The sequence below is a fragment of the Myotis daubentonii genome, chromosome 10, assembly GCF_963259705.1.
Source record: "Myotis daubentonii chromosome 10, mMyoDau2.1, whole genome shotgun sequence".
NCBI lineage: Eukaryota > Metazoa > Chordata > Mammalia > Chiroptera > Vespertilionidae > Myotis > Myotis daubentonii.
In genome coordinates this window covers 13,225,862-13,242,352 of record NC_081849.1, presented here as the reverse complement: position 1 = coordinate 13,242,352, position 16,491 = coordinate 13,225,862, and the positions used below count along the sequence as shown (strand labels likewise).

The window sequence follows — 16,491 nt, the reverse complement described above, 5'->3', positions numbered from 1 at the left end:
TTCAGGTAGGCCTGTATTGCTATGAACTTCCCTCTCAGGATTGCTTTTTCCCATAGATTTTGGGTTGTGTTCATTTTTTCCTGGGAAGTTTTTAGTTTCTTCCTTGATCTCATTGGTAACACATTTATCTATATATATAAAAGGCTAATTTGCAAAGTGTCCCCTCAGGAGTTTGACCAGGAGACTGGGAGTTCGATTGCTTGCTATGACATGTGCTGACTACCAGGAGGCTGGGCGGAACGAAGGAAGGCCCCAGCAAGCAGCTGGAAGGAAGGCCCTGATCAGCCCTGATCATCAGCCAGGCCTAGGGACCCTACCCGTGCACAAATTTCGTGCACTGGGCCTCTAGTTGTTTAATAATTTTCTATTTAGCTTCCATGTGTTTGAATGTTTTGAGTGTTTTCATTGTAGTTGATTTCTAGTTTCATGCCATTGTGATCTGATATGGCATTTGATATGATTTCAATCTTCTTGAACTTGTAGAGACTTTTTTTGTGTGTTGTATCTATAGGTTGCTTTGGGTAGTATGGATATTTTAATGATGTTAATTCTTCAGCTTGTGGCCCCCTCTATTCAGCTGGGTGTGTGTAAAAAGGTCCAAGCTGTGCACCAAGGTCTGTTTTTCCTAGGCCTGGGCCCCGAAGCAGGTCAGACAAAACTCAAAGCACCCTGATTCCAACGTGGCAGCCAAGGAGGGAGAGAGTGTAAATGAATATAAAGAAGTGAGAGAAAAGTGTGTGATGCGTGTGTGTGTGTGTGTGAATGAGGGAGAGTTAGATCTCACAGGAGTCTCGGGGATTGGCAGATCGGGCTCTCCTAGATGGGGTGTCCCTGTTACTGCCACAGGCACTCCCAGGCTGGGCGCAGCTTTGGCATGGAGCCCACGCCATCTTGTCAAGGGGAGCAGTGGAGGCCAGGAGTATAGCCACACCGACACCCAGACTGGCCTCGGACACCATCCCGGACCCGTGCAAGGAGCCATTTGCCGTCATAACCCAGATGGGACCACCACTGTGCTCTGGCTGTGAGTGGCACAGTACCTTGCTGTGGGCTCCCAGACAGCTGCAGTGAGTGCACACCAAAAAGACCTCCCACACCACACTGCACCTTCTCATCCATGTGCCCAGACTCAGCTGTGAGTGCAAGCCAGGGAGGCCTCATGCCCCAGCCCTACCTTGGACCCAGGATAACGCTGCTGTTGCAACTTAGAGCCACCTGGTGCCTCCAGCTCTGGGTCACAAGTCCATACTGCTGTTGCAACCCAGAGCCACCCAGAGCATGCCCTGCCTCAGGCCCTAGGACTGTGTTGCTGGTGCAACCTGGTGCACCCAGGCATGGGTCACAGGACCAAGCTACAAGTGTGCTGCCAGAGGGATCCAGGGTGCCACTGTGCTGCGGGTTTCGGGCAGCACAGCAAATTGTGTGCCAAAGGGCTCTGGGCCCTAATAGGGAGTCACACAACAGAGGAACTGTGCACACACCCCCACTGACGCCAAGCATCTGAAGTGAACAACTGAGGGATCAAATCCATGGGAGAATGTGGTACAACTCAGAACAGAGACAATAAAGGCATGAGAGTTAAGGCAGACCCAGCCTCTGCACTAACGAGACCTGGATCATTGGACAACTAGGGTCTTCAACCTCTCAGACCCCAAGCAGGGTGTCCAGGGCCAGAAGAAGACAGCAAAAATGGGGAGACAAAGAAACAAGGCCCAAAAGAAAGAAAAGGAGCAATTGCCAGAAAATGAACTAAATGAAATGGAGGCAAGCAGTCTATCAGAGAAAGAATTCAGAGTAATGGTTATAAAGATGCTCAACCATTTGGATAAGAAATTCACTAACATGAGTAAGAATCAAGAGGAAATGAAGAATGACTTAGCTGTAATAAAGAACACAATGGAAGATTTCAACAGTAGTCTAGAAGAAGCTGAAAACGGAATCAGTGAGTTAGAAGACAGGGTGGAAAAAAACCCCAGTTTGAACAGCAATTAGGAAAAATATAAAAAGCAGGAGGAGAGTTAAGGGAGCTTTGGAACATGAATGAAGCAATATCTGCAAAGTAGGGGTGCCAGAAGGACAAGAAGAGGAGCAAGGAATAGAAAACCTAGTTGAAGAAATAATAACAGAAAATTTCCCTGATGTGGGAAAGAAAAATGTCACACAAGCACTGAGTCCCAAATAAGACAAACCCAAAAAGATTCACACCAAAACACATCGTAATTACAATGGCAAACATTAACAACAAAGACAGACTCTTAAGGGCTTCAAGAGAGAGACAGAAAATTACTTACAAGGGAACTCCCATTAGACTATCAAATGATTTCTCAACAGAAACACATCAGGCCAGAAGGGAATGGAATGAAATATACGAAGTTATGCAAAGCATGGGACTGTATCCAAGAATACTCTATCTAGCAAAGCTGTCATTCAAAATTGAAGGTGAAAGCAGGAGCTTTGCAGACAAAAAATGACTAAGGGAGTTTATTACCACCAAGAAAGTAACGCAAGAAGTGCTAAAGGGACTGTTGTAAAAAGAAGAAATAGGAAGGGAAGAAGGAACACAGGCATAAAGAATAAAAATGGCAACCAGCAAGTACCTATCAATAATAACCTTAAACGTAAATGGATTAAATGCTCCAATCAAAAGACATAGGGTGGCTGAATGGATAAGAAAACATGACCCTTATATATGCTGTCTATAAGAGATCCACCTTAGAACAAAGGACTCACACAGACTTAAAGGAATGGAAAAATATTTTTCAGGCAAATGGAAGTGAGAAAAAAAGCTGGGGTAGCAATATTTATATCTGACAAAATAGACCTAAAAGTGAAGTCCATAACAAGAGATAAGGACACTTCATAATACTAAAAGGATCGATACAACAACAGGATATAACTCTGGTAAACATATATGCAACCAATACAGGAGCACCCAAATACATTAAAAGAATTATTCTGAAAGATATTAAGGGAGAGATCTGACAGCAATATAATCATAGTAGGGGGCTTTAATACCCCATTGACGTCACTGGATAAACCCTCTAGAGAAAAAATCAACAAAGAAACAGCAATCCTAAATGACTTACTAGATCAGATGGAACTAACTGACATCTTCAGAACATTTCACCCCAAAGCTACAGGTTATACATTCTTCTCAAGTGTGCATGGGACATTTTCAAAAATAGACCACAGATTAGGAAATAGGCTAAGTTTCTTTAAATTCAAGAAGATTTAAATCCTATCAAGCACTGTTTCAGATCACAATGTCATAAAATTGGAAATCAATCAAAACAATAAAAAACAATCAAACACTTGGATGCTAAACAGCATGCTTTAAACAATGAATGGGTTACCAAAGAGATCAAAGGTAAAATAAAATAAAAAAATTAACATTCTGGAAACAAATGACAATGAAAACACAAGCCAAAATCTATGGGACACAGTGAAAGCAGTCCTGAGAGGGAAGTTTATAGTACTACAGTCCTGCATCAAAAAATGAGAAAACTGGTAATAAATTACCTAACTCTACAAATTAAAGAATTAGAAAGAGAGCAACAAGGAAGCCCAGAATAAGGAGAAGGAAAGAAATAATACAGATCAGAGTGGAAATAAATGACATAGAGACAAAAAAAAAAAAAAAACCCACAAAAAATGCACAACAATACAAAAGATCAGTAGAACCAAGAGTTGGTTCTTTGAAAGGATAAACAATATTGATGAACTTCTAGCCAGGTTAACCAAGAAGCAAAGAGAGAGGACCCACATAAACAAAATCAGAAAGGAAAGAGGTGAAGTAACAACCAACCACACAGAAATACAAAGGAATGTGAAAAAAATACTATGAACAACTCTATTCCAACAAATTTGACAACCTAGACTAAATGGACACATTCCTAGTAAAATACAATCTTCCAAAACTCAATCAGGAAGAATCAGAAAATCTGGATGGGCCAATAACTACTGAGGAAACTAAAGTAGTAATCAAAAACCTTCCATCAAACAAAAGCCCTGGTCCTGAAGGCTCCACAGGGGAGTTTTACCAAACATTCAAAGAAGAACTAAAAGCAACCATCCTCAGACTATTCCAAAAAATTCAAGAGGAAGGAACACTTCCAACCTCTTTCTATGAAGCCAGCATTACCCTAATCCCAAAAACCAGATAAAGATGCTACAAAGAAAAATAATTACAGGCCAATATCCCTGATGAACATAGATGCTAAAATCCTCAATAAAATATTAGCAAATCGAATCCAGCAATACATTTAAAAGATCACCATGACCAAGTGGGACTTATTCCGGGGATGCAAGGCTAATACAATATCTGCAAATCAATAAACATGATACATCACATAAACAAACTGAAAGACAAAAATCACATGATCATATCAATTGTTGCAGAAAAAGCACTGGACAAAATCCAAAACCTTTCTTGATAAAAACTCTCAGCAAAGTGGGAACAGAGGACTCATATCTCAACATAATAAAAGCCGTATATGACAAACCTACTGCCAAAGTCATACTCAGTGGGAAAAAACTAAAACCTTTTCCACTAAGAAAAGGGATGCCCACTTTCACCTCTCCTGTTTGACATAGTGATCACACAAGAAGAAATAAAAGGCATCCAAATTGGAAAAGAAGTAAAACTGTCATTATTCACTGATGACATGATATTGTACATAGAAAACCCCAAAGACTCCATTAAAAAAAATACTCGTTGATTTAATTAATGAATTTGGCAATGTAGCAGGATACAAACTTAACATCTTGTATTGAAATCTATGGCATTGTTATACACCAATAATGAACTCATAGAAAGAGAAACTAAAAAATCAATCCCATTTACCATTGTGACAAAAAAATTAAGATACCTAGGGATAAACTTAACCAAGGAGGTAAAAGACTTGTACTCGGAAAACTATAGGATGTTGGAAAAAGAGATAGAGGAAGATATAAACAAGTGGAAGGATATACCATGTTCATGGATTGGTAGAATCAACATCAGTAAAATGTCCATACTACCCAAAGCAATCTATAGATTCAACTCAATCCCCATTAAAATACCAAACACATATTTCACAGACTTAGAACAAACTCTCCAAAAATTTATATGGAATAAAAAAAGACCCTGAAGAGCCTCAGCATACCTGAGAGGAAAAATGAAACAGTTGGAGGGATCACAATACCAGGCATCACGTTATATTACAAAACAGCCTGGTACTGGTTCAAGAACAGACATATAGATCAATGGAACAGAACAGAGAACCCAGAAATCAACCCAAACCATTATGCTCAATATTTGACAAAGGAGGCAAGGGCATACCATGAAGTTAAGACAGTCTCTTCAATAAATGGTGTTTGGAAAATTGGACAGATACATCAAAAAAAAATTAAACTTGACCACCAACTTACACTATATACAAAAATAAACTCAAAATAGATAAAAGATTTAAATGTAAGACAGGAAACCATAAAAATCGTAGAAGAATCCATAGGCAGCAAAATATCAGATATATCTCCTAGCAATATGTTTACCAACACATCTCCTAGGACAGTGATGGCGAACCTTTTGAGCTTGGCGTGTCAGCATTTTGAAAAACCCTAACTTAACTCTGGTGCCGTGTTACATATATAAATTTTTTTGATATTTGCAACCATAGTAAAACAAAGATTTATATTTTTGATATTTATTTTATATATTTAAATGCCATTTAACAAAGAAAAATCAACGAAAAAAATGAGTTCGCGTGTCACCTCTGACACGCTTGTCATATGTTTGCCATCACTGTCCTAGGACAATGGGAACTAAGGAGTAAATATACAAATGGGACTACATCAAAATAAAAAGCTTCTGCACAGGAAAATAAACCACAACAAAATAACAAGGGAGCCCACAGCATGGGAGAACATATTTGTCAATGTTACATCTGATAAAGGTTTAATCTCCAAAATGTATAGGGAACTCAAACAACTTAACAAAAGGAAATAAATAATTCAATCAAAAAAATGGGTAAAGAGACCTAGACACTTCTCAAAAGCAGACATACAGAAGGCCAAGAGACATATGAAAACATGCTCAGTGTCACTAATCATCTGAGAGATGCAAAGCAAAACGACACTGAGGTACCACCTCACACCTGTCAGAATGGCTATAATCAACAAATGACAAGTGCTGGTGAGGATGCGGAGAAAAGAGAACTCTCATGCACTGCTGGTGGGAATGCAGATTGTTGCAGCCTCTGTGGAAAACAGTATGGAGTTTTCTCAAAAAATTAAAAATGAACTCCCATTTGACCCAGTAATCCCAATTCTAGGAATATATCCCAAGAATTCAGAAACACCAATCAGAAAGAACATATGCATCCCTATGTTCATAGAAGCACAATTTACAATAGCTAAGATTTGGAAACAGCATAAGTGCCCATCAGCAGATGAGTGGATTAGAAAACTGTGGTACATCTACACAATGGAATACTATGCTGCTATAAAAAAGAAGGAACTTTTACCATTTGCAACAGCATGGATGGACCTGGAGAGCATTATGCTAAGCAAAATAAGCCCATCAGAGAAAGATATCACATGATCTCACTCATATGTGGTATATAATGAGCAACATAAACTGATGAACAAAAATAGATCCAGAGTCAAGGTAACACTGAACAGACTGTCCAACCTCAAGGAGAAGGCGGGGCAGGGGTGGGCAGTTTAGAGATCAACCAAAGGACCTGTATGCATGCATATTAGCATAACCAATGGACACAGACACTGGGGTGGTGGGGGCTTGTCCTGGGGGGTGGGAATGGCCAGGGGAGGATCAATCAGGGGGAAAAGGAGACATTTGTAATACTTTAAACAACAAAAATAAAAAATAAATAAAAATGGTGGTACATCTACACAAAGGAATACTACGCTGCTGTAAAAAAAAAAAAAAAAGAAAAAAGAAAAGAAAAAGAACTCTTACCATTTGCAACAGCATGGATAGACCTGGGAGCATCATGCTAAGTGAAATAAGCCAGTCAGAGAAAGAAAAGTATCACATGATCTCACTCATTTGTGGAATATAATGAACAGCATAAACTGATGAACAAAAATAGATCCAGAGATATAGAATCATCGACCATCAAACCTCAGAGGGTATGCAGAGGAGGGTGGGTGGTGGAGGGAGGGGGGCCGTAAGAGATCAACCAAAGAACTTGTATGCATATATGCATGACCAATGGACAAAGACAATGGGGAGGTGCAAGCTGGGGCTATGGGGCAGGGGTAAGCTGGGAGAGGACAATGGGGGGAAAGGGGCCATATGTAATACTTTCAACAATGAAGAATTAAAAAAAAAAAAGACTCAAAGCACCCAGATATTGCAGGTCAGGCAAAGAATCAAAGCACCCAGAGTCCAGGTCTGGCAAGGATTCAGTGCACCCGGAAAGCCACCTCTGCCTGCAGGCTGATTGTTGGTCTTCGTCACTTAATGAGCTTCAGGCTGTAGACCTCAGCAGGGCATACACTCCACAGGGTGTGGCAAGAGGGTTTTCAATGGGTGGGGCAATTGTTTCCCTATCCCCTCACCCTAACTCCCCTGGAAAAAGCTGTTGATGGGAAAGCTTTGCCTGAGAAAGTTGTTTCTGCAGCATGAAGGAATGACTCAGCACAGCGATCCCCACAGCTGTCCTCTCAGCTCTCTCCCCAGAGCCACCAACCCCAGACTCTCCTCACGCAGCTCTAGTCCACTCTTCCCTCCCTCTGCTGGAGCCTACAGTGAACGGCTGCAAATTAAATTTAGAGAGTTGGCCCTTCAAGGGGGGGCCTGTGTTTCTAGCCCTCTCTCCCTGCAGGACAGAACCCCTGCTTCTTTTCACGGCCAGATTTACCTGGGCACCTTTCCCGTTTCTGTTACTCTGGGCTTAGACACCCAGCTTGGGGTTTAGACCCTAGACCTCTAAGGGGAACCCCCCGCCCCCAGCTAAGATATCGCTCCAGAACTTCAGCTGCTGCCTATGGGAGCCTAGCCAGCCCTCTCACGCCTCCACACTTCCCACCCATCTCCATGTGGCCTCTGCTTTACATTCTTGGTGATACGGCTTCTCTCAGTTGGTTATTCAGGATGATTTTTCTATATTTTAGTTGTAATTGGTCCTGGGAGAGTGTCAGCATAGCTTCCACTTAATCCTCCACCATCTTGGAATCCCTAGATGAACAAAGTAGGGCTTAGACTACTTGAGTTTTTAAAATCATGTGCACATATTTCCTTAATTTAAGAATTTGAAAGTAACAACTAAAACAAACCCAAGAATTCCCAGACTGGCAGCCCCTGGGATGTCCCCAGGTCCTTCTTTGCTCAGCACTTTCTTTGCAGAGCAAATAAAATGTGTGCAGCTGCCCCACCAAGGCCTGTGTGGAGGCCCGCCAGCCCCTCACCCCGCGCCTCGGAGACCCCTGGGGTGGGATGGTGCACCCTTTCAGACAGGAACCTCCTCTGCCAATTGCTCCTCTAAAAGCGCTGGCTTTTCCTCCGCTGGCCGGCCCCCATCTAACATTTCCTCCAAAGCGCACTAGGGCACACTGTTGCTTGTCGCTATTCTTTCCCAGGAGACCGAGGGTCAGACACAGCTTCTAATCCGACAGTCAGATGTCCCTGTGCCCAGAACCGTCATGCCGCCCGTCCACGGGCGTCGCTCACCTGCTGCGGCCCTCGGTGGGGGCCCTCCGTGGGCTGGATCCGATCGCGGGCCTGCTCCCCTCCGCACCGTGCCTGGGTGTGGAGGAGCCAGTCCTGGCTGCATATGAGAAGCACCTGAGGAGGCTGGGAGGGGGAGGGCGGGAGCCGGGTTGGTGGGGGAGCTGAGGGATGGGGGTGGGGGCGGTGTCATTGGAGGGAAAAACAGCCACTCTGTAATACAGTGGGGCCTTGACTTATGAGTGTCCCGACTAACCAGTTTTTTGAAATACCAGCTGTCTCTCGGCAGATTTTTTGCATTGAGTTGACAGAGTAATTTGAGTTAACGAGCTCCTTAACGAGCTCGGTCTCGGAAAGAATTAAACTCGTAAGTCAAGGCCCCACTGTACTTTCAACAATACAACTAAGAAGAAAAAATGCACCTGAGAGCCGAGTACCCGCAAGGCCGCCCCGCCCCCAAGTCCAGTTCCTAATGTATTCCGTCCAGGGAGGGGCAGCTGTGTGCGCTAGGAACATCCCAGCTGATTCCAATGTGTAGCCGAAGGAGAACCCGGCTCTGCGCTCTGCAGGTGCCAGGAAGCAAGCCCCACATTCCTGTATATATTTTACTGTGCAGATAGTTGGACTTTTTGTTTTTTCCCTCTTTTTCCAGACCATGCAGCCCCTCAGACTGCAGCCTGACTGTAAATGAACACTCTCTCCCTTTCTTTGTGCACGTACACACAGGCAGGCCTGTAAGAAGTGGACCAGGCCACGTGTATTGTTCTGCATTGTGCTGCTATCACTTGACTTCCCTTTACGGCTGCAATAAAGACCTATTCAAGGACCACATAATATTGCATTGTTAAGCAGACACCATAAAGTGCTTAACCATATTTTCCTATTGATGTCATTTGGGTTTTTTCCTAATATTTTGCTATTGCTAATTATGCTGCAGTGAACATTTCATGTGGGTGTAAATTCCTCAGAAGTTGTGCAAATATTTCCAAAGTGCAATCACCAAGGTTAAAGGATATGTAGATCAAAAATTTTTACAGTGTTGCAAAAATGCTCTCCATTTAAATGGCACAGCAGTTTACTCTTCCACCAAGAGTTTGTTGAAGTATCTCCTTTCCCATACTCGTACCAACATTCTTATAGTCAATCTTTTTACTATATGCTAATCTGCTAGGCAAAATTATATATATATGTATATGTGGTGTTGTGTTGTTGCAGTTGGCATTTCTCTAATTACTAGCGAAGTTAAACATCTTTTTGTTAGTACTCTGTGTTTCTTCTGTGAATGGCTGGTTAATAGATATTTGATGACTGGAAGATGCAGTGTACTCCCCCATATTCCTCTCCCTCTTTTTCCCTATTATAATAGGTCTGTAATATTATCCCATCAATTCTTGACTTATTCAAAAGAATGGAGGGAAGCAGAGTATGCATAATTCAAAACTTGAGAAAAGCACGGTGCCATTTACATTAAGATTTTAAATGTTTGCTAGAGTAAAGAAACCTTTCTTACAAGTCCCTGGCAGACTACTCCTGACATTACATTGGCCCAAATGGAATCGTCCCATGCCCTCTGCTGGGAAAGAGTCAGTGGCAGGACCATGAAATTCTGCTTATTGATTTGGTCTGTTCTGGGGTCAGGGAGAGACCTGGCTACCTCTGAAGCATGCCCAACACCTGAATAAAACTGAGGAAGGAAGAGGGCAGCGGCTATTTCCACTCAACAGTGAGTGATGATCAACAGTGTGTGCCACCGCCACATGCATTTTTAAGGATTCATAAGGTGTATCTTTAAGATCCAATCTTAAATTAATATGTAAACCATCCAATTAAACATATAAAAATAGCAACTTTGAAGTTTGCAACCTGGGAACTTAGCATTACAAAGGAAGGGCAGTGCTATATCTTGTTATTTTTAAAAATGTTTTTATTGATTTTAGAGAGGAAAGGAAAGGGAGAGAGGAAAACATTGATGGGTTGCCTCCTACATGCACCCTGACTGGGGATCGGACCCACAACCTGGGCATGTGTCCTGAGCGGGAATGGAACCGGTGACCTTTTGGTGCACAAGACGACACCCAACCAACTGAGCTACACAGGCCAGGGCTATCCGATCATTTTAAAGTTAGGAGTATTAACTTATGAGTAAATAACTCAGCTTTAAAAGGAAAAAGCTGTGAAGAATGAGCATTCATAATCAATTCCTAAGCTTGAGAGAGATCACAACTGACAATTAGGGCCTGTCCCCATCAGACACTCAAAGCAATATGACAAGAAGGGCTATGAGGTGATCAGCCTTGGAGATCTCACAGGACCATGGCTTTCGTCCTTGGCTCAATCGCAGAGCAGAGGGGGAGAAACCACCCTGCTCACAGTCCCCCTCCTCAATTTGGATCCCCAAGATGGAGGGTATCTGGTGTGGGAGTATAGACAGAGGGGCAGGGAACCCCTTGATGACATTTTCCAAGCTGGTACTCTGAACAAGATTCTTAGCGTAACATTGAGAACATTATTTCTAAGAACTTGGAGGTGTAGCTGTACGCCTGTTTTGCCTACTTCCTGAGATTCTGGCTTAATATCGTTATACCAGTGTGCGTGTGAGATGTGAGTGGGAGGCTCCCTGAAGCACTCATGCTCAACCCTCCTTTATCCCCTTCCCCCCTCACCCCCCCAAACACACACAGATACCAATATCCCAGGTTACCTCCCAGGGCCTCACCCCAGGTGACTTACACCTGGTGCTCCAACCTGGTTTGTCTGTTCCACAGACTTAGTTGCTGACCAAGGCTCTAGTTAGAACCAAGTGTGCAGGAATGTTCTTCATTCCAGGAAGTCAGTCCCAATTTATTCACATGCTTGGAAACATGTCAAAATCATTCTGGAGCTGAAGGAGCCAAGAATGAATGGCTGTTAATCCACTCGCACCCTCCCAGTTTGGGCTCGTCACCAAGGTGTTTCCCTCCTTAGCTCGTCACAGCAGGCAGATGGAGCCCTGCGACATCTGGAATCTGTCCTTGTTGTCACGAGGCAGCGTTGGAGGCCAGGACAGAGACTTGAAAAGGAGGAATGGCTTTCGTTTGGGACGCCAGGTCACAAAGACCTGGGCGTTTTTTAAGGATGTCAGAATGAACTTTTCTGGAACTCCAACTCCCCCATATGCCCTCACCCTCATATCTTTATATCTGGGTGTTTGGTATGAGGCTCACTGGGTGCCCTGGATGGGCCACAGACATGACCCTAGGAGGGCCATCTTGGCTCCCCAACTCTGCCCCCTCTGCTCCCACCTGTCCAGGAGCTTCCCCTCCTAAGGTGTGAAATATAAGGACAGTAGGTAGCGTAGGATTGTTGTGAAGATCAAGGTCACTGAGATAGAATGTAGAAGGCCTTAGCGCAGTGGTTCTCAACCTTCTGGCCCTTTAAATACAGATCTTCATGATGTGACCCAACCATAAAATTATTTTCGTTGCTACTTCATAACTGTAATGTTGCTAGTTATGAATCGTAATGTAAATATCTGATATGCAGGATGGTCTTAGGCGACCCCTGTGAAAGGGTCGTTCAACCGCCAAAGGGGTCGCGACCCACAGGTTGAGAACCGCTGCCTTAGCGCAATGCCTGGAACACGCAGAGCACCCATAAATAGTAGCAATCGCTAGTATCGGTTTAGTAAAGGATGCAGACTGAGAAATTAGTTTGCCCACCAAATTTGCATAATAGCATACATTTTAAAATAGAATACAGTTATATTTATTTACAGAATACCCTAATTCAGGGGTCCTCAAACTATGGCCCGCGGGCCACATGCAAATACAAATATTGTATTTGTTCCCGTTTTGTCTTTTTACTTCAAAATAAGATATGTGCAGTGTGCATAGGAATTTGTTCATAGTTTTTTTTTAAACTATAGTCCAGCCCTCCAACGGTCTGAGGGACAGTGAACTGGCCCCCTGTTTAAAAAGTTTGAGGACCCCTGCATTCATTGCCTTACTCTTCAAACTGGCCCCGTTCCCTATTAAATTCAAATGAGTGCAGTTTTTGACATACAGGTAGCCCAGTGGGGCTCAGAGCCAGGCAGTGCCTCCCACTTCCCACCTCCCTGCATGCTATGCAGTCAGTGCAGTGTGGCTGACGTGACCAGCAAGTGACCACAGGCGTCTCCCCGTCCTAACCCCAGGATCCTGTGTCTGCAGTCACTTCTTGTTGTTCGGAAAGTGGTAGCACATGGCACGCACTTGAGTCCACTTCCATTGGACAGCCTGTCTCTCCCCACAGGCCGTGAAGCGGTTCCTGAAGCAAGAGTGCAAGTGCCACGGCGTGAGCGGCTCCTGTACGCTGCGGACGTGCTGGCTGGCCATGGCCGACTTCAGGAGGACGGGCGACTACCTGTGGAAGAAGTACAACGGGGCCATCCAGGTGGTCATGAACCAGGACGGCACTGGCTTCACTGTGGCTAACAAGAGGTTTAAGAAGCCGACGAAAAATGACCTCGTGTATTTTGAGAATTCTCCAGACTACTGTATCAGGGACCGAGAGGCAGGTAAGTTGAAAACACTTTACTCACTGCACGTAATTCTCCAGTGGTCAGCACTGCCCGGGTAAAGACAGTTCTGTGTTTTTAGCTCCCCAGTCCTGTGAGTGCAGCTGCTGCCTTCAGGCGCAAAGCTCATGTTCTTATCATTCACATTTAAAGTGCACAAAGAGCTCTCCTAAGATCCTGAAGAAATGGGAACCCAACAAGAATGCTTGTGGCAAAAAGTCAAAATATGGCCCTAGCCGGTTTGGCTCGGTGGATAGAGTGTCATCCTGCAGACTGAAGGGTCCCAGGTTCGATTCTGGTCAAGGGCACATGCCCAGATTTCAGTCTTGATCCCCAGTGGGGGGTATGCAGGAGGCAGCTGATCAATGATTCTCATCATTGATGATTCCCTCTCTTTCTCTCTCTCTCTCTCTCTCTCTCACCTTCTTCCTTCCTCTCTGAAATCAATAAAATACACCTTAAAAAAAAGTCAAAATATGCAGATTAGGAAAATTCTCCCGCCTGGACAAAACTGGAGTTGGTGGGTTAACCCGCACTATCCCAGCACCTTTCCTGTGGTTCTGCAGCTGAGAGGAGGATAGCTTTGCAGTGTGTATTCCCCTTTGCAGATCCGACCTCTGGGTCCCAGGGCTTTCAAGTTTGCCCGTTTTTGAAATCTGCTGTACCTCACACTCCTTTGCGCTTTCCACTATGCTCAGAAGTTGCCAAATACTAGAGAAAGAATTCAGCCCACTGGCTTGGCTGCCGGTGGGCGATGGATGAGGGCTGTGTAAGAGGCACTTCGGCTACTGAGGCCACACCTCCCCTTGCACACAGCACCTTTTCTCTTTGAACCCACTCAGGAGCAGCTCCGTCAGCCTCAGCACAGCTGCCCCTGGTGTGTTTTGCAAGTGTGCTGTGCCCACTTCTCACCCCTCCTGGTCTGCACTGAACTCCAGGCTTAGCACAGTCTTTGCAAAGAACCTGGTACAAAATAAGAATGAGTACAAGTGGACAGGAGGTGATAGGGAGCCCACAGCCAACTTTGGCTCAAGCCGACTTCTGAGACTTAGTAGGGAACCCATGATCAGAAAAACATCCTTGAATGTAAAGTCCCAGTTTGTTTTTCATTCCAAAGTAATTGCAAAGGAACCAGTAAAACAGTGCAGATGGCCGCCAGCTCCTAACCTTAGACTGACCAAGAAGCGCGATGACCAGGGAATGTCACCAGAAGTCCAGGCCTCTTCTTTGACCTGAGAGGTTGCATTTCCTTCCTGGTTGATGAGCTAGCTCTTTGCAGCACTTGAGCAGGCCCGTACATGCAGCCTCTGAATTAATAGCTACCAAGCGGAGGGCCCGCTGCTGTGCCCTGCAGCATTCCTGACGTGTGTGGGGACCTCTAGCAAGTCTTCCTTCCTGCTGGGCCACAGTTTGAGCAGAATCCCCATGAAACCTGTGCTTCGATACAGATTGTCCCAGAGGTTGGGGTCCTTCTCTGTTGTTAAGTAGCTGCTTAATCTCAGGGTCCTGGGACGGACCCTGGGGATAATGTTATCAGGATCATTTTAGAAACTACCCATTGACTCCTGTGTGCCAGGTTCTGGACTAAGATCATTGCACACATAGTTTTATTTCATCCTTTGAGCCACCCTATGACATCAGCGCATTGGAACTGGTTTCCTGGGGGGGAAAAAGGAGAAGGAAGAAGGAAGAAGAGGGTGGCTTCTGGTTGATCAACCAAAAGCCAAATTCTCAGCTTATGTTTTAGTCAGATAAGCAGCCCTAGATGTCATCGTTCCCATTGAACACGTGAGAAAAGGGAAGGACCAGCTCAGGACCTCATTGGTCTTGGAGGGATGAGATGTCTGGCTGGCTGACTCCATGGCCTGTGCTCTTGACCCTGACACTATAACTTGTCCCTACCTGTCTCCGAGGGCGTGCATGTGAACACGCCTTGTGAAGCAAAAACCTTATTTCAAAAGTAAGAGGGCCTGCTTCCCTGGGACTTCGTTTCTATTTTGTTTTGATGGAAGCAGTTTGCACAGTAAAGTAAACAGTTATGCTTGATGATCGCTTAACTGCCTCCTGGATATTCAGTGACAAAGACCTTACTTTCTCTTCCTCACGAGGCGATTGGGCAACTTCAGGACACTGTTATTCTTGCACACGTTGCTTTTCCTACTCCCTATATTAGAACACAGTTCTGTTTCTTGATCCTAAAATAACAAACACATCCGTAGCACCTGCCATGTGTTAGGACTTGGTCTACATGCTCTCCTTGATTCTCATGGGAAGTCTATAAGGTGGGTATGCTATCATCCCATTTTCTGGGAGAGGAGACTGAGGCTCTGACAGACAGGTTATGGATTTTGCCCAAGGACCCTCAGCTGGTAAGAGGCAGGCAGAGCAGGGATCTGCACCTGAATTCATTCATTCTTGTAATCATGTTCCTCTGCCTCCAGATGTGCCAGCCACAGAGCACACTGCCGCAGTGTGACTTTCTGAGGGAAGCGATGTAATTTATTCATTCTCTTCATTTACTCCTCTTCTCCCTAAGCTCAGTTTAGCTTAGCTGACCTGCAAATATGTGAACGGTTGGTGTTGATTAATCAGGAGCCACCCTGTTACAGTTTTTTTTAAAGTAGTTAGTTCCAATGTACTAGATCAGAATTCCAGTAACATTCCTAGATTATTCATAAGTTACCTGAACTATACTTAATGCCCTTTTGAGCTGAACCTAAGAAAATGCCAAAGTCATCCATGCAAACCTTGCAATATTTCATTGTAATTCTTTTTTTTCCTTTTTTTTAAAAAAAAATATATATATTATTGATTTCAGAGAGGAAGGGAGAGGGTGAGAGAGATGGAAACATCAGTGATGAGAGAGAATCATTGATTGGCTGCCTCCTGCACACCCGCTACTGGGGATTGAGCCTGCAACCCAGGCATGTGTCCTTGACCAGAATCCAACCCGGGACCCTTCAGTCTGCAGGCCAATGCTCTATCCATTGAACCAAACAGGCTAGGCCTGTAATTCTCTTGATTGTAATTCTCGATGATTGCTTTGGTGATTCAGGGTGTTTGTTCATGCAAGCAAAAGTGCAGAGCAATGGCAGAGTATACTTTTCATATTTGGAGTCATGTACAAATAGCCACATGTATAAGATGCAGATTTCCCCCAAGAAAGCTTGATTCAACCCACACAGCTGCTAAGGGACTTGCACCTGTCTGTGTGATCTGTGGCCTTCCAAAGACGACGTTTTATCTCCGCCATAGTGTGCATCCGAGCAAGTCAGTCAAAACACTC

General features: G+C 44.2%; 1 protein-coding gene across 1 annotated transcript in view; it reads left to right on the top strand.

The window, feature by feature from the left end:
* Positions 1-16,491, top strand: part of WNT2 (Wnt family member 2) — a 59,622-nt gene that overhangs the window by 25,316 nt on the left and 17,815 nt on the right. Inside the window, exon 4 of the mRNA XM_059711614.1 lies at positions 12,941-13,205. Within this exon, the coding sequence (XP_059567597.1) occupies positions 12,941-13,205 (265 nt within the window). The remainder of the gene's footprint in view (positions 1-12,940; positions 13,206-16,491) is intronic.